The 18,337-nt window shown below is 45.6% G+C and overlaps 2 protein-coding genes and 1 long non-coding RNA gene across 8 annotated transcripts in view; 2 read left to right on the top strand and 1 right to left on the bottom strand.

Annotated features, from left to right (window-relative positions):
- LOC309527335 (uncharacterized protein) overlaps nucleotides 1-18,337 on the top strand; it is a 47,735-nt gene that overhangs the window by 4,998 nt on the left and 24,400 nt on the right. Inside the window, exons 1-3 of one of the 6 annotated variants that reach the window (XM_082214108.1) lie at nucleotides 11,187-11,320; nucleotides 14,104-14,185; nucleotides 15,122-15,204. The exons of 2 other annotated variants lie outside the window; for them this stretch is intronic. In XM_082214108.1, the coding sequence (XP_082070234.1) occupies nucleotides 14,125-14,185; nucleotides 15,122-15,204 (144 nt within the window). In that variant the 5' untranslated portion in view covers nucleotides 11,187-11,320; nucleotides 14,104-14,124. Of the gene's footprint in view, nucleotides 1-11,186; nucleotides 11,321-13,544; nucleotides 13,948-14,103; nucleotides 14,186-15,121; nucleotides 15,205-18,337 lie in introns of those variants that run through there. 3 more of the 6 variants (XM_082214103.1, XM_082214106.1, XM_082214104.1) reach the window with 3 other exon arrangements.
- LOC309527431 (zinc finger protein 202-like) lies at nucleotides 658-8,890 on the top strand. The gene is made up of 6 exons (XM_082214295.1): nucleotides 658-812; nucleotides 5,085-5,571; nucleotides 5,754-5,835; nucleotides 6,708-6,790; nucleotides 7,785-7,911; nucleotides 8,641-8,890. Exons 2-6 carry the CDS (start codon nucleotides 5,116-5,118, stop codon nucleotides 8,691-8,693), a joined length of 801 nt encoding a protein of 266 aa, XP_082070421.1. The 5' UTR covers nucleotides 658-812; nucleotides 5,085-5,115; the 3' UTR covers nucleotides 8,694-8,890.
- LOC309527446 overlaps nucleotides 15,281-18,337 on the bottom strand; it is a 74,240-nt gene continuing 71,183 nt past the window's right edge. The window contains exon 4 of the long non-coding RNA XR_014217224.1: nucleotides 15,281-15,293. This is a non-coding gene — a long non-coding RNA (uncharacterized lncRNA). The remainder of the gene's footprint in view (nucleotides 15,294-18,337) is intronic.

Raw genomic sequence — 18,337 nt, 5'->3', positions numbered from 1 at the left:
GACCAGGTCTCTCCATGGTTTTGAGTTTGGTAATGAGTTGCAATTCAGCAGCTTCTCTTTCCAGTCTATTTCTGAAATTCCTTTGTAGTAAAACAGCTACTTTGAGATCTTGTATAGAATGTCCTGGGAGATTGAAGTGTTCTCCTACTGGTTTCTCTTTTGTGATTCTTGATGTCAAATTTATGTCCATTTATTCTTTGGCGTAAGGTTTGGCCTGTTTGTCCAATATAGAGAGCTGAAGGACACTGTTGGCATTTGATGGCATACACAATGTTAGACGATGAGCAATTAAATAGTCCCGAGATGGTATGTGTGATGTTGTTGGGGCCAGTAATGGTGTTGTCCGGGTGTATGTGGCAGCAAAGTTGGCACATACAAAGTTAACTTAACATGGACACTGGCACCAGAGCCTGCAATAAACCCAGATGCCAACTTTGCTGCCACCACCCTTCTGAGTAATACCCCTCCCCACCTTCTCACTATATAGAAGGATCTGGCAACTTCTGTTTCAGTGTACCTGAAGAAGTGTGCATGCACACGAAAGTTCATACCAAGAACTAACTTAGTTGGTCTTTAAGGTGCCACTGGAAGGAATTTTTTTCTTTTTGGCTTTGTAAGAGTTAAAGGAACCGAACTGGATTCCTAGAGCGGAAGGGAATAGGGCGGGAGATAAAGGGGGGGGGGCTTGCAGAGTCCTCCAGGAGAGAAAGCCCCTCCCTCCAAAGCCCCTTCCTGCTTGGCTTTTCCCCGGGGGGAGCAACGTGGTCTTTGTCTCTCCCAGCGCTGCATTGGGGCGACCCTTCTGGGAGCCGGTGAGTTGTTCCCCCTTTATTTTGTGCGTTTGGGCGAAGGGGAGTCCCAGGGCTGCAGGAAGGAGAGGGTGCAAAGGGGACCTGATCCATCCAGGGTGCTCCCCCCCCAAAAAAACCAGGGAGGGCATCCTTTTTCTCTCCCTCTGTGCAAAGGCAGGAGATGCAATATTTTGAAATATTGCAGGGAGGGGAGGATTTAAAGTTGATCCCGGTGCAAGGGTATCTCCAACTGAGCTTTGATTAGATTTAGTAGCCCCTCCCCATTAATCAGGCAGTGGCTTCCCCAAGCGTTCTGGAGGACACGCATGTGCCCATTCAGACGTGCAATGCCTGTGAGACGGAGAGGATCATTTGAGGCTGAAGAGAAAGCACTACTGAGAACTATTGGAGGCCTAGTAATCAGAAGAATCAAGTGGCTGCAATGGGGGAGGAGAAGTAATGGAGGGAGCCCCCACCCCAGCCTGCAAAGAACCATAATTCACAGATTGCCCTGTTAAGGGGGAAAGCTGGATGGTTACTAGCATAGCAAGGGAAGGGAGGTTGGTGATGACCATTTCTTTTACTGCACCTTTTACGTCTCCTGTCTGAAGCCGTAGAGAGATGCTACCAGTCACAAGTGGACACTATTGGGCAAGATGGGCCAATGTTTGATTGGCCATTTCTGCCCTTTAGGATTAACCTCATCTTGGGCTACAGTGGCCATATTCTGTGCCCTCAAGCTGTCCTTGGCCTAATAATAATAATAATAATAATAATAATAATAATAATTAATAATAATTTACTTATACCCCACCCATCTGGCCGGGCTTCCCCAGCCACTCTGGGCAGCTTCCAAAGGAATATTAAAATACTGTGATACATCAAACATTAAAAGCTTCCCTAAACAGGGTTGCCTTCAGATGTCTTCTAAAAGCCTGGTAGTTGTTGTTCTCTTTGACATCTGCTGGGAGGGCGTTCCACAGGGCAGGTGCCACTACCGAGAAGGCCCTCTGCCCGGTTCCCTGTAACTTGGCTTCTCGCAGTGAGGGAATCACCAGAAGGCCCTCGGAGCTGGACCTCAGTGTCCGGGTAGAACGATGGAGGTGGAGACGCTCCTTCAGGTATATTGGACCGAGGCCGTTTGGGGCTTTAAAGGTCAGCACCAACACTTTGAATTGTGCTCGGAAAAGTATTGGGAGCCAATGTACGTCTTTCAAAACCGGTGTTATATGGTCTCGGCGGCCGCTCCCAGTCACCAGTCTAGCTGCCGCATTCTGGATTAGTTGTAGTTTCCGGGTCACCTTCAAAGGTAGCCCCACGTAGAGCGCATTGCAATTGTCCAATTTAACACAGTGCACAAATCCCTCCCTTTAGTCAAAAATCTGGAAGCCATGGATAGAAGAATTAAAAATTGAACTGAATATTTGAAAATTAAAAACAGACTCCTGGAGCTGTGGAAGATAAACAATGCCCAAGAAATTAAGCACCACCCTCAAGCTTAGATTGCTACATCCTGCTCCCCCTTGAGAAATAGCACCAAAAATGCTCATTGAGTCCCTGCTGTTTCACTTTTTAAGCTTACGTTATTGGTTTTTTCACACTGATTGCCTTGGTCTAATCACTGAGGTTCAGCTTCACTTACATCACAGGGCTTCTCTGAAGTAACAGAAAAATGAATAAGATGGCTGCTAAAGGCTTTAGGTTTTGCTTCCTTTAACCAGACCAATATATTTTTGTACTATAAAGAGCCACATTTTTCTGCCCCACTTGCAGATCCATACAGTTTCAACCAATCTTAATGTGACCTGATTACTGTAATCCTGTCTGCATATTAATTTATTTGGGAGTAAGGCCCAAAAACAAAAGGAGATGTACAGTCATACCTTGGTTTTAGAACAGCTTAGTTCTCGAACGTTTTGGCTCCTGAACACCACAAGCCCAAAAATGAATGTTCCAGTTTGTGAACTATTTTTGGAAGCCAAACGTCTGACGGGGCTTCTGCAGCTTCCAATTGGCTTTAGGAGCTTCCTGCAGCCAATTGGAAGCCCCGCTTTTGTTTCTGAACATTTTGGAAGTCAAACAGACCTCCGGAACGGATTCCGTTCGACTTCCAAGGTACAACTGTACTTCTGAGTGGACATGTACAAAATTGGTCTATAATTTCATTGTACAGTGAATTATCATTGAATGAATAAACAGGTGACATTTCTAAACCTCCTTCCAGCATTTTTTATTTGCCTTTTTTTCTGGCAGTGATGAATCTACATATAGTGATTGTGTACAGGTATTTTGAAAAGTACAGGAAAGCCACCTTGTGTTTGTTGGGATTAAATGTACACTGAATCATAGTTGAAATGGCAACTCATTAGGACCCAAGGAATTTCTTACCATTGGCTTGTGACCAAGCAACTCACTTCTCAGTCACAACTGTTGACTACGCTCACATTGTTTTAAAACACAGTAAGGCAGGGAGGAAGGGACGCGGGTGGCGCTGTGGGTTAAACCACAGAGCCTAGGACTTGCTGATAAGAAGGTCGGCGGTTCGAGTCCCCACATGGGGGTGAGCTCCCGTTTCTTGGTCCCAGCTCCTGCCAACCTAGCAGTTCGAAAGCACATCAAAGTGCAAGTAGATAAATAGGTACTGCTCCAGCGGGAAGGTAAACGGCGTTTCTGTGCGCTGCTCTGGTTTGCCAGAAGCGGCTTAGTCATGCTGGCCACATGACCCGGAAGCTATACACCGGGCTCCCTCGGCCAATAAAGCGAGATGAGTGCCACAACCCCAGAGTCGGCCACGACTGGACCTAATGGTCAGGGGTCCCTTTACCTTTTAAGGCAGGGAGGAACATGTCAGTTTGCATTTCTTAGTGCAGAAAGAGGGTTCTGGAAGCTTCTCTGTGTGAAAAAAAACAAGCAGAAGGTTCCTGATGTTTGGGTTATTCCTTCAGAGAAGCTGAGTACAGTGGACGCTCGGGTTGCGAATGTGATCCATGCAGGATGTACGTTTGCAACCCGCAGCGGTGCGTCTGCACACGCACAGGTTGCGATTCGGCGCATGCGCGACCCTCAAAACCCGGAAGTAACCCGTTCCGGTACTTCCAGGTTTTGGTGGATCTGTAACCCAAAAAAATGCAACCTGAAGCATCTGTAACCTGAGGTATGACTACAGCTTGCTTAAACTGGTTCTGTTATCTCTTCTTCAAGGTCTTGCTGACTATAAAAAGAGGCCAGAAGGAGCTTGGGTTTCACTTTCTATCTCTCTTCCTTCTTGTGTGGTCTGTAGCTAGTATGCTTGGTGTTAAGGTTTAGTCTTATTATAGTAAGTTTAAGTCTGCTGCAACTGGATTTCTTCTGGACAGTGCCAATCCTGAATGTATTGGATTCGTGACCATTATACTCATTTGCCTTCAGGAGCAGTAAAGCTCTGCTGGATGAAATATCAGTTGCCTCTGGTCTTTTTTTTTGGAATCCTGCAACGTGTTTTAAGTTTTTACTCTGCAACTATACACTGGAATCTGCCCTGAATCAATATTGAGTAGAATTCCATGACAGAGCTAGGCTGACCGCTCTGGTATTACAGTGCTGAGGTCTGCTTGTCTCACAAGGTAAGGAGGGAGAATGAAGTGACCCTGAGGTCCACCTGGAAGAAGCCTGACGCTGCTCTGAGCCCAGCTTCGGCTGGGGAGGGCAGGATATAAATAAATTATTATTATTATTATTATTATTATTATTATTATTATTATTATTAAAGTGGTTCTTGGCCAATGTTTTGAGAAAAGCTGACATAGAAGTTGGCCTGCAAATTTTGCATGAACTTTTCTTCCAGGAGCACTATTGAATTATATAATAATAATAATAATAATAATAATAATAATAATAACAACAACAACAACAACAACAACAACAACAACAACAATAATAATATTAACAACAACAACAACAATAATATTAACAACAACAACAACAACAATAATAATATTAACAACAACAACAACAATAATAATATTAACAACAACAACAACAACAACAATAATATTAAAATAAAAAATTCCTTCCAGTAGCACCTTAAAGACCAACTATGTTAGTTCTTGGTATGAGCTTTCGTGTGCATGCACACTTCTTCAGATACGAATAATAATAATAATAATAATAATAATAATAATAATAATAATAATATTGTGCCACTATAATCCAGCCCTGGTTGCTAGTGAGACTCATCCACACTTGCTCAGCGAGCATTTTTCCTCTTCTGACAGTGTAGCAGTCTTATAACAGAGCAACGTCTTGACTTTGTAGGATTTGGTAGCACCTCTCGTTGGCACACACAATGGCGGAAGAACGAAGGAGTTCCCTTAGACCTCGTGGAGGTTTCGTTGGAGCGCAGATGAACAAGGAAGGAGGAAGAGGCCGCAATGCCGCCAAGATTGGGAGCGGTTGGGCATCCTGGAGAACCTCGCTGCAGAAAGTCCTGCGTGAGCAGCGTGCCCACAGCTCAGATCTACATCGCCAGCAGTTCAGGAATTTCCACTACCAAGATGCCCAGGGGCCCCGAGAGATTTGCAACCGACTCTACCACATTTGCCATCGGTGGCTGAAGCCAGAGCAACACACAAAGAAGGAGATCCTGGACCTTCTGATCCTGAAGCAGTTCATGAGCGTCCTTCCACCGGAGATGGAGACCTGGGTGAAAGAATGCGGAGCGGAGACCAGTTCCCAGGCGATGGCCCTGGTGGAAGGTTACCTCCTGAGCCAGGCAGAGGAGAGACAGCAGGCAGGACATCAGGTGAGCGAGTTTCATTTAGATAGTCCCAGAAGTTTTGGAATCGGAGGGAGGGTATCCCAAAAGTGTCTACTAATTGCCCATTCTCTTTTGAAAAGCATTTAAGGAAGTTTCCCCACCCCCCTGTCATTCCTTTTCTAATCCTTCTTCACATTTTGTGTTTTGAATCATCAATACTGTTTCAGGGAGAGGATTTCGTTGCAGAAATGGAGACTGATTGCTCAGAGGCAGAGACCGCTGCATCGGACACCAGAGCGAGGCCACTTGGTAATATTTAATGGGATTTATCCCAATTTCATGGATCTTGGAAAGAGGCTTTGGGCTCGTTTAATCTTTCCTGGAATTTTTTTAAAAAAAATATTCTTTTTTTAATACTGACAGCAACCACAAAAAACACATACAACAAAAACCACAATAACACTAATAATACAATTTAACAATTCAGATTTGAGTACTGATACACCTATAACTACACCCTTTTAACAATATTTCCCCACCTCTCCTCCCCCTACTTCCCACCATTTTCTGCCTGATCGCTTAAGTATTCCTTCCAGATTTCTTCATAATTATCCATTCTTAATTTGTGTCGATATGCAATTCGTTCATATGTAACTAGTCTGTCCATATTGTCAGTCCATGTGCTCAATGGGGTCTTTTTGCGGCTCTTCCAATTCATCAAAACAAGTGTTTTTGCTTCTAATATGGCACTTTTCTGGAATGACACTTTTCTGGAATGACACTTCTTTTTTGTATTTTCCACCCCCTGGGTAAATATTAATGGGATGTATCTCAAATTAGCCTCTTTCTGTTGAGTGTGAAATAAATCTGGGGGATCCTTTAATTGTTTTTTTTTTAAGGGGGGGGGGAGACACTTGTCGCCAGTTTTTTCCACAGATGAAAAATATCCTTGCTTAAAACAACTCACTACTTTATGCATGGGGACCTGCACATTTTGCCCAAAGGAGGAGAGTCGCATGTTCACACAACTGATATATAAAATGGTATAAACACATCTGTTTATAAACACTTTAATAAAATAAGGTTCCCCCCCCCAAGGCCTGTGTATACTTAAGCTTGCATCACTTAACCTCCGAGAGGAGCAAGTTCAACTGTCTTCCCACTAACTTTGATTCTCACAGGTGACAGGAGGATGCTGACCAGACCTCCTCAGCCACCTGCTCTTCACAGTGGAGGGGATGCAGATTCCGTGGCACAAGATCAGGTAGGGGGGCAGATCAGTGGGGAGAGAGGGGCTGAGGGTAGCCAGGGTGCCTCTGTCCCCTCACCTGCCTGGGCCTGGATGAATCTCTCTTCTGCTTTGCCTCTTTAAAATCTGTCCTCAGCAAAGGCTTTGAAGGCCACTCAGAGGAGGTTTAAATTCTGACAATAATGACCAGCCACCTCTTATTAACAAGCCCTTCGGATATAGCTAGAATTATTTCTCGGTGATTAAAGGTAAAGGTACCCCTGCCTGTATGGACCAGTCGTGTCCGACTCTAGGGTTGTGCGCCCATCTCGCTCAAGAGGCCGAGGGACAGCGCTGTCCAGAGACAATTCCGGGTCACGTGGCCAGCGTGGCGAAGCTGCTCTGGCGAGCCAGCACCAGCGAAGCACACGGAAACGCCGTTTACCTTCCCGCTATAAAGCGGTACCTATTTATCTACTTGCACTTAGGGGTGCTTTCGAACTGCTAGGTGAGCAGGAGCTGGGACCGAAAGACGGGAGCTCACCCCGCCGCGGGGATTCGAACCGCCGACCATACGATCGGCAAGTCCTAGGCACTGAGGTTTTACCCACAGCGCCACCCGTGTCCCTTGGTGATTACAGCAGTATTATTTATGGATTTTAAAAAAGCTTAATGTTGTATTTTAATCTTGTTTTTAAGTTGTATTCATTCAACTTGTTTTTATTATTGGTTGTTAGCCGCCCTGAGCCCGGCCTTGGCTGGGGAGGGTGGGGTATAAATAAAAATTATGATTATTATTAATGCTAAAATAGGATTCCAAAGAGCTGGCAAACAAAAAGTAGTTACGGAAAGATTAAAAATCAAAACACGCATCATGAAAACACATCATGAAAATGTACCATTATAACATTGAAATAAGCACCCATAATCAGAATGCATAGCAAGGCAATCCCATTAAAGCAACCCAATGATGAGCAATGGATATTCCATATGCGATCTCTGAGGTGGAATTATTTCCTTTTTCTTTTAGAATCCAGCATCCTTTGAAGATGTGGCTGTAAATTTCACGGAGGAAGAGTGGGCTCTGCTGGATGCTGACCAGAGAGCTCTGCATAAGGAAGTCATGGAGGAGACCTGTGGCATCATGGATTCTCTTGGTGAGGCTCCATGCTGCATATTTGTTTTGAAAACCATAATTTTATATGTGATGAACCAACAATATTCTCATGTAACTGAGTAGCACCACCTAGATAACCTGGGATTCTATTTTTATATGTATAATTTTTATTTATGACTTTCAATTTTGTACATTTCAATAATTATACAATGATTTTAACAGTTTGAAACTCTGCTTCCTTCCCCTTCTTTCTGCTGTTCCTTTCTGCGGTTTCTTATCTTTTATGCATATAATGGACGCTCGGGTTGCGAACGTGATCCGTGCGGGAGGCGTGTTCGCAATCCATAGTGCCGCGTATGCACACGCGCGGGTTGCAATTTGGTGCTTCTGCGCATGCGCAAAGTGCGATTTAGCGCTTCTGCACATCCGTGACAGGGCTGCCTTCAGATGTCTTCTAAAAGTCTGGTAGTTGTTGTTCTCTTTGACATCTGGTGGGAAGGCATTCCACAGGGCAGGTGCCACTACAGAGAAGGCCCTCTGCCTGGTTCCCTGTAATGCCAATGTTCTTATCTATTTACAGTTTGTTTGGAAATATTCAGTAAACCATTTCCTTTCTTTTGTAAAAAGTTTATCTTGATTTCTTATTTTTCTGGTAAATCTCACCGTTTTTGCGTATTCCATAAGTTTTTGAATCCATTCTGCTTTTGTCAGAACTTTTTCTTTCCATATTCGGGCAAGCTGTGTATCAGCTTTTATGTCTATTTTTCAGAATGTGGAATAAAGCGGAAGAATATTAACTGGATGTGGGAGACCAAGGATTAAATCACCACTCGGCTACAAAGGTCACTGGGTCAGCCCAGTCGCTGTATCTCAGCCTATGCTACCTCTCAGAATTGTTGTGTGAATAACATTGGGCTACGGAGACCCAGAATGCTGCCTCAAGCTCCTTGAAGGAAAAGTTGGACAGATGTAAATGAAATGCTAATGAACGATGATGATAATTAAAGGTCTTGTTTTCACTTGGTCTGTCACTTACTTTAAATTGGGGGGAGTGGGGTCTGTGTGGCCAGGTTTGAAATCTTGAAAAACGCATCCTAAAAGTCAAAGAAAAATCACTCTGGGGGTCGATCAGGATAGTGAGACCTACAAACATTGAACTTTACTTGCATATCCAGAGTGTGGTTGTCTGCTGGGGAGAGGCTTGCAGTTCACGCATCCGTACTACATATAAGCTCTGTAGACTAGTTCTCATCTGAACCATCTCTGCACTACCCTACTTTTTGTAATTGTGATTTAAATTTGCCAAAGGGCTTGTCTTCTATCTTCAACACCCTCAAGTTTCACAGATTTGTTGCAGCATAAGCTCTTTTTGGAGCCGCAGTACATGTAGTAAACATCATCAGATGCATTGTTCTTGATAATCTATGAAAGTTTATCCAGTAATACATTTGCTAGCTTTTAAAATGTCACTGAATTCTGAATGTCAGAGAATCTTATAGAGCCAGTGCCATAGAATGAGCCTCTGGCACAGAAAAGGGACTTTTTACTTAGGTCTCTACAGCTTCATAATTTAAGTCCTCCAATCACTCATGACCCCCCACCCCCCAAAAAATGGTATGAGTAAAATTGTTTAGTGAACAAGAGAATCACTGCTCTCTACTTTGCTGATACAAATTTTTCAGAGTGGTTTAAACAAAAAGAGATTGAGAAGACCTCGTTGGAGCAAAAAATAAAACAAAATCTTAATTTCATATATACGCTCATAGAGTCTGAACTAGAGGTAATGGACCAGAAGGAGACCCTGGGGTCACAGTAGATACCTTGATGAAGATGTTGATCCAGTGTGCGATGACTGTGGTTCCAGAGCTGCCGAGCACAGTCCTCAAAACAACCACATTGAATTAAAAATAAAGTGTTTTGTAAGTTCATACAAGGACAGGGCATTGCTTCAAAGGGAGCATCGACATGGCTGGAATTTGCTGCTTCTAAAGAGGTTTCTGGCGGGTCACGGTTCTTGTGCAAAAATGGAGAGCCTGGCCTCTAAATGGACTCAATAACCCGTAGAAATTGTAAGGCAAAAACCCATTAGCCTGATCGGTTATAGGCTAAGGTTACCAGATTATTTTCAATGAATACGGGGACACTTTTCAACTTCCAACTGAATAGATGGATTTTGTCAGGGGACTGAAAATCTGGGGACTTCCTCCAGGAAACGGGGACGTCTGGTAACATTACCAGTCCTCTCAGTCAAGAAATCAGAAGCAGGGAACCGGAGGTGTCCCTCAGTCTGCGTACACACCCTACATATAGACTCAGAGAGCTGGAAGGAACCCTTGGGGATCATCTAGTCTAGTCCAACCCCCCTGGAATGCAGGAATCTGCAGATCTCCCATACGGGGACTGAACCTTGGTGTTACCAGAGCCATGCACTAACAGCTATCATTTCTGCTGATACAAAACTTCTGGGAACTGTAGTTTGCCGAGCTACAATTCCCAGCACCCTTAAAAAATGACAGTTTCCAAAATTCTTTCGTGGAGGTAAAATGTGTTTTCAATGTATCTGAAGTGCGCACAGCCCCGGATCAAACCTGTGCTCAGCTCATGATTCCTCCTTGGCTTCTCCTTTGAGAGGCACACAAGAGAGATGATCCAGCTGTGTGTCCTTGCTCTCCACCTTGGAATCTCCCCCCCCCCCCTTAACCTCCTCTTCTCCAGGCTAAACATGCCCAGCTCCCTTAGCCGTTCCTCATAAGGCATCTTTTAAGGGAGCTGGGCATGTTTAGCCTGGAGAAGAGGAGGTTAAGGGGTGATATGCTAGCCATGTTCAAATAGATAAAAGGATGTCACATAGAGGAGGGAGAAAGGTTGTTTTCTGCTGCTCCAGAGAAGCGGACACGGAGCAATGGATCCAAACTACAAGAAAGAAGATTCCACCTAAACATTAGGAAGAACTTCCTGACAGTAAGAGCTGTTTGACAGTGGAATTTGCTGCCAAGGAGTGTGGTGGAGTCTCCTCTTTTGGAGGTCTTTAAGCAGAGGCTTGACAACCATATGTCAGGAGTGCTCTGATGGTGTTTCCTGCTTGGCAGGGGGTTGGACTCGATGGCCCTTGTGGTCTCTTCCAACTCTAGGATTCAATGATTTCCCCACCTGATCTTTTAAAGTTTAAAGGCCACGGATTGAACTCTCTTGCATGCCAAGGCAGCGCTTTACCACTAAGCAGCTCTGGCGGCTTGGGGCTTCTAAGGGTTAAAGTGAGCTTATCTGGATTCCTAGAGAGGAAGGGAATGAGGAGGGCGGGGGGGGGGAGGAGGAGGAGGGTCTGGAGTCTTGCAGAGGAAGAGAGTCTCCCCCCCCCCCCCAAAGCCCCTGCCTGCCTGGATCTATCACTTTGAGCAGGGAGGGAGGGAGCCCTCTATTTCTCCCAAGCACCCTTCTGAAACCTGGCGGTGAGTCGACCCCCCTCTAGTCTGTGCATTCGGGTTCAGGGGATTCCCTGGGCTGCAGGGGGGAGGTTGCAGAGAGGGGTCTGTGCAGCCGAGCCATCCACGGGACGCCCCCAAATTTGGGAGTGGAGGTTCGCCCTCTCTCTCCAAAGCCAGAGGGCCCCTTTTGAAATAGAGAGTGGGGGGGGGTGTTAAAACTGATCTGCATGGAAGTATTTCTTCAATTGCACTTTGATTAGAATTTACACACACACACACCAGCAGTTAATCAGTTACAGATAGGTAGCCGTGTTGGTCTGCCATAGTCAAAATAAAAAAATTCCTTCCAGTAGCACCTTAAAGACCAACGAAGTTAGTTCTTGGTATGAGCTTTCGTGTGCATGCACACTTCTTCAGATACACTGAAACAGAAGTTGCCAGATCCTTCTATATAGTGAGAAGGTGGGGAGGGGTATTACTCAGAAGGGTGGTGGGAATGGGAGATTGGCAGATAACTGAGATGAGCCTGTTGACGACTCTTAACGACTGCAATAGGTCTTACAGGTCTTATTGGATTCTTATCTCATTATACATGACTAAGCCATTTCTCACCTTCTCACCCCTTGCCTTTTCCTGTAAGACCTATTACAGTTGTTAAGAGTCGTCAACAGGCTCATCTCAGCTTTCTGCCAATCTCCCATTCCCACCACCCTTCTGAGTAATACCCCTCCCCACCTTCTCACTATATAGAAGGATCTGGCAACTTCTGTTTCAGTGTATCTGAGGAAGTGTGCATGCACACGAAAGCTCATACCAAGAACTAACTTAGTTGGTCTTTAAGGTGCTACTGGAAGGAATTTTTTTATTTCAGCAGTTAATCAGGCAGTGCTATCAAGCCTCCACTCATTTACCCATTCAGGCAGCCAACCCTTCAGAAGAGGTGGAGGGGGAAATCTTTTTTTTTTTTGAGATCGGCTGAGAAAGCATTGCTGATCAAAAGCAGCAGAGATCCAGCTGTTCGGAAGAGAAATTACAATAGACAAGCAGAGCAGTCCCAAAACCCATCAGAGTGAAGGGCTGTGGGGTGAGTCGGTGGGCAAGTATCAGCTTCCTTCCTTTAGGAGGGTTTGGAGTGCAAAGTCAGGCTTTTGAAACAGGTGAGAATGGGGTTTTAAAACCACATAGCATAGGCACCTGCTGCCCCCGAACTGTGCAAGCTGATCAGTATAAGAATTGGCGCCTGAGTTTGATTTCCCCTCCCTGTCACTTTTCCATTGTGTGTCATGGGTTGTTTTTCCCCAGACTGTAAACTTGCAGGCAGGGACTGTGTTGTTTTAATTCACTGCTTGTAAATCACTCCGGGAACCTTTTTAGCTGAAGAGTGGGGTAAAGGTAAAGGAACCCCTGACCATTAGGTCGTCATGACCGACTCTGGGGTTGCGGCGCTCATCTCGCTTTATTTGCCGAGGGAGCCGGCGTTCAGCTTCCGGGTCATGTGGCCAGCATGACTAAGCCACTTCTGGCGAACCAGAGCAGCGCATGGAAACGCCGTGTACCTTCCCGCCGGAGCGGTACCTATTTATCTACTTGCACTTTGACGTGCTTTCAAACTGCTAGGTTGGCAGGAGCAGGGACCAAGCAACGGGAGCTCACCCCGTCGTGGGGATTCGAACCGCCAACCTTCTGATCGGCAAGCCCTAGGCTCTGTGGTTTAACCCACAGTGCCACCCACGTCCCACCAAGAGTGGGGTACAAATGCCTAAATAAATAAATACTTGGAAGTGCCAGGACTTGAACCTGGGACCCTGTGCATGCAAGGACTTAGGGATAAGGGGAGCTGTGGCTGGCAACTTTCAGAAACAAGGGATGACAGTGTTAAAGAAAGGGAGGGTGCCCCAAGGGGAAGGAGTGGCAGGGAACAGACCAGTAGAACAGATACCACACCTTCTTACATACAACCAGACTGCTGCTGCTATTATTATTATTTAGCTCTATTGCCTGCCCTCACTAAAATGCCCCACGGTGGATTACAGCAATACAGAATATATCTGGTTGCTAGCCAGACTCTTCCACATTTTCCCTGTCCTGGCAGTGTAATAATTCCATAGCGTAACAATAATTCAACGGCTTGCCTTTTCAGGACTTGGTAGCACTTCTACTTAGGATTGTCTTATTCTTGGAGACAGAAACTGGCACGAGACGAAGGGGTTCTTTTGATTCTGTTCAGTTCTTCCATAAAAGAAATATCAAAGATGGATGAGGATTTAGGAAGTTGTCCCAGTATCAACCAGGCAGGGAGCAGCGGAGGATCCTGGGACAGAACCCAACTGAAGATCCCGGGTGAGGAGGACGCCCTTAGCTCACATGTTGAGCACCAGCAGTTCAGGCATTTCCACTACCAAGAGGCCGAAGGACCCCGAGGGGTTTGCAGCAGACTCCACCGTCTTTGCCACAAGTGGCTGATGCCAGAGCGACACACTAAGACTCAGATCCTGGACCTGGTGATCTTGGAGCAGTTCCTGGCTGTCCTTCCACTGGAGATGGAGAGCTGGGTGAGGGAGTGTGGAGCAGAGACCAGCTGTCAGGCGGTGGCCCTGGCCGAAGGTTTCCTCCTGAGTCGGGCAGAGGACGAGACGCAGAGAAGGCAGCAGGTGAGAGTGTTTCTCCTGGTTACTTCCATATGATTGTCAAACCTTTTCAGGAAAGCATCCAAGGATATCCGGTAACCCTGAAGGTTTCTTCTTCTCTCATTCCTTCTTTTTACTCTTCTTCCCATTCTGTCTTTTGAATCTTTGTTGCTCTTTCAGGAAAAAGATCTGTTTGCAAAAATGGATGTTGATTTCTCCGAGTGGGAGAGGACTCCATCAGACACCAGACAGAGGCCACTGGGTAAGGGGTGATGGGATCTATGGTCCCCCTATTTCGAGTGTGAAATAAGTACGTGGGCTCCCTTAATCTTTGGGGTGAATGACGCTCTTCTCCAGCCTTTTTCCAGAGGTGAAAAATGTCTTTATTTACAGTGTTTCGCTATCAAAATAAAAAAATTCCTTCCTGTAGCACCTTAAAGACCAACTAAGTTAGTTTTCCATTTCATGCGGCTCAATGTGGTGCCTTCCATGGTTCCAGTTACAGATGGGTAGCCGTGTTGGTCTGCCATAGTCAAAATAAAAAAATTCCTTCCTGTAGCACCTTAAAGACCAACTAAGTTAGTTTTCCATTTCATGCGGCTCAATGTGGTGCCTTCCATGGTTCCAGTTACAGATGGGTAGCCGTGTTGGTCTGCCATAGTCAAAATAAAAAAAATTCCTTCCTGTAGCACCTTAAAGACCAACTAAGTTAGTTTTCCATTTCATGCGGCTCAATGTGGTGCCTTCCATGGTTCCAGTTACAGATGGGTAGCCGTGTTCCATGGAGACCTGCACTTTGACTTGTGGTCAAAAGCTGATACATTAAAAGAAGTGCTTTCACATAATATTAAATGGGTTTAAACACATATACAGTCATACCTCAGGTTGAAGTAGCTTCGGGATAAGAATTTTCGGGTTGTGCTCCGTGGCGACCCGGAAGTAACGGAACGCGTTACTTCCGGGTTTCGCCACATGCGCAGAAGCTCAAAATGACGTCATGCATGGAAACGGCGAATCGTGATCCGTGCACACGCGGACGCGGGTTGCGTTCACTTCAGGATGCGAACGGGGCTCCAGAACGGATCCCGTTCGCATCCAGAGGTACCACTGTATTCATAAACTCTTGAAACATAAGCCTTTTTCTAAGGCCTGTTTGTAGTTCTTGATACTGACTTCCCACCAACTGTGTCTCTTGCAGGTAACGGGGTGATGCTGGCAAGAGCTCCTAAGCCATCTCCTCTTCACAGCAGAGGGGAAGCAGCTTCTGTGGCACAAGATCAGGTAGTGGGGCAGATCAGTGTGGGGAGAGAGGCTGGGGGCAGCCAGGGCACCTCTGTCCCCTCCACCTTCTGGGGCCTGAATGAATCTCTCTTACCACTTTGCTGGTTTGAAATCTGTCCTTGGCAAAGTCTCCAGAGGGTGCTGAGTAGAAGCAGTTAATGTTTATGCTGTCTGTGAGGGGGTAAATGTTTTCTTTTTATTTTAGGATTCATTGTCCTTTGAAGATGTTGCTGTGTATTTCACAGACGAGGAGTGGGCGCTGCTGGATCCTGATCAGAGAGCTTTGCATAACGAAGTCATGGAGGAGAACTGTGGGATCATGGCCTCTCTCAGTAAGCCTCCCAATTGAATCATAATATCAACTTTGAAAATAGTTACCGTATTTTTCGCCCCATAGGGCGCACCGGCCCATAGGGCGCACCTAGATTTTTGGGGGGGAAATCGAGGGGGGGGAATTATCCCCCCCCCCCCGCAGCCATCCCCAAGCTAGAAGAGGGAGACGGAGCGCTCCGTCTCCCTCTTCTGCCTTCAGGGACAGCCACCCTAGCCTCCGTGGGGCAGCGGCTTGCCCCATTGTCCCCCGAGCTTGTGTGGCTGGCGGTGGGGAGAAGCTTGCTTCTCCCCACCGCCAGCCTCCAAATCAGGTCGGGGAATAGCAGGATGGCGGCGCTCCGCCTTCCCGCTGTCCCCCGAGCTTGTGGGGCTGCCCGATATCTGCCCGAAGCCCGGGGTGCGCTCCGGAGCGTGCCCCGGGCTTCGGGCTGCAGGCTGCCGCCCGCAAGCCTTGCAAGCCCGGCGGGAACTCCTGCCAGGCTCGCAAGGCTAGCGGATAGCTTCCTGAAGCCTGGAGAGCGAGGGGGGTCAGTTCGCACCGACCCCTCTCACTCTCCAGGCTTCAGCAAAAGCCTGCATTCGCCCCATAGGACGCACACACATTTCCCCTTTATTTTTGGAGGGGGAAAAGTGCGTCCTATAGGGCGAAAAATACGGTACATGTGTGATGTATCAACAAAATTATCATATAACTCGAAAGTTATAGCATCTGGGTTCTATATGCCCCCACATTTAACATTGAATGAACAGCAATCTATTGTTTCATCTCAGAATATACTTTGTCCTATTATGTCCTTTTAAACAGAGATCAAACTGGTCTGAACTTCCCAGGCCTTTTGAAATGTAAATTTCGGAATTGTTGCGGAAGTGGAAGTAGCCTCTCAGTCATTTTCTGCTTGGCGAAAGAGACCGCTGACATCAGAAATGGAGCAGATTTCATGATTGTGCCAAACAAGTATCCATCTCAGAAAAGAGGTGGGCTTTTGCTAGTATCAAATTCCCATAACATTTTAAGCTTTTCCCCTCCTGGAAACATCAGGACAGGAGTCCAAAGATGCTCTCTTGAACAACCAGCCATGTTCAAGGAACTGCGCACTTGCTGTAAAATCCAAGACAGGTAACATGTAACTAGCAAAGTTAGACTGGTTTGAGTAAGAAAATAGTGTTTTGTTTGATTGTGCTTTTTTGTGATGGATGGACCTTGGAGACCCAGAAACCAATCTGGGCTGGGTGGTGTGTCAGCCAATCAGGAGGGAATGGAGAGTTAAAAGATAGAAGCTGGCAATTTAACTGTCAGATGGGGCTTGGATTGGGTTTAGAAAGGTCTTGGCTAGAGATTAGCCGAGTTTTTTGGGTTTTGCTAGGCATGGCAACCCACATCATTTCCCTGAGTAGAAGGAAAATATCCTAGAAGACGGTTGAAAGTGTTTTACTGGCATAGTAGAACAAATAGCCATTCTAGGGCCAAGTCGAAGAAATAGCTATTTTAGGAGGAATCAGTTTAATTAGAAACAGATTTAAAGTGGAAGTTTTGAGTGAAATTATTATTTCTGTAAAGTTGATTTGACTGAAACAAAAGTGTTGTGCCTAATTAGAGTAACCATTAAGCTTTAACCCTCATGGACTGTATATGAAATTTTAGTTTTGTTTCCAATGTCCCTCAACCTTACTTTGATCCTCCGGTTGAGGGATAAGCGGCCACAGGATTTTCTTCCACATTACTAGGAGTCCTTCCTGCTGGGTATGTGTAAATGCTACCAAATCACGAGGAACTAGACATCTCAGTGTTACTGACAGGGAGTGTCAATGTTTTAAAACACCTAAAACCTGGTCATGTTACCTCACTCCAATATTTTCTGAGGGAGCTTGCCAAAATTATTTATATTTTGAAATTTGACTTAGCTTTGTTTTACAGGCTACTGTTAACGGGCCTCTTTTTTTCTCACAACAACCAAATCCAACAGTGTAGCACACCAGCTCTCAGATAATGCTAGCAACTCTGTGCAATAAGATCTGCCTCCCATCTAAGTCCTTTCAGTTCTTTCTTTCTCACAGACATTCTGGGGGTTGGACTAGATGACCCTTGGGTCCCTTCCAACTCTTATGATTCTATGGTATTTTCCAGTACAGTGGTGCCTCGCAAGACGAAATTAATTCGTTCCGCGAGTTTTGTCGTCTTGCGATTTTTTTCGTCTTGCGAAGCACGGTGTGGGGAAAGTTTTGGAAAAGCTTCAAAAATCACCAAAGTCTTTAAAAACCTCAAAAAGGCTACCACACCGCGTTCTATGAGTTGCTCCTCGAAGTCAAGTCACAACTGTATTAACGGTGTTAAGAAAAAGGAAACAAACTTGCAAGACGTTTCCATCTTGCGAAGCAAGCCCATAGGGAAAATCGTCTTGCGATGCAGCTTAAAAAACAAAAAACCCTTTCGTCTAGCGAGTTTTTTGTCTTGCGAGGCATTCGTCTTGCGAGGTACCACTGTCATTTAGGTCTCCATTTTCTCCTAAAGCTCTAAAAAAAATTCTATCTCCGTTGCAGAAAGTAACAAACTGGAAACAATGAACCATGAGAAAATCCACACAGCGGAGGAGCCATCTAAATATTTAGAGTGTGAAGAGATCCTGAGTCAGAATTCCCACGAAAGAACTGCCATCAGGGAGAAACCATATCACTGTTTGGAATGTGGGAAGGGCTTCAAGTGGAAGAAAAGTCTCACTTCGCATCAAATAATTCATACAGGGGAGAAGCCATTTGAATGCCTGGAATGCGGGAAAAGCTTCAGCTGGAAAGAAAGTCTCAC

The sequence above is a fragment of the Podarcis vaucheri genome (assembly GCF_965113315.1).
Source record: "Podarcis vaucheri genome assembly, chromosome: 2".
Taxonomy (NCBI): Eukaryota; Metazoa; Chordata; class Lepidosauria; order Squamata; family Lacertidae; genus Podarcis; species Podarcis vaucheri.
This window is presented reverse-complemented; position numbering and strand designations above follow the sequence as displayed.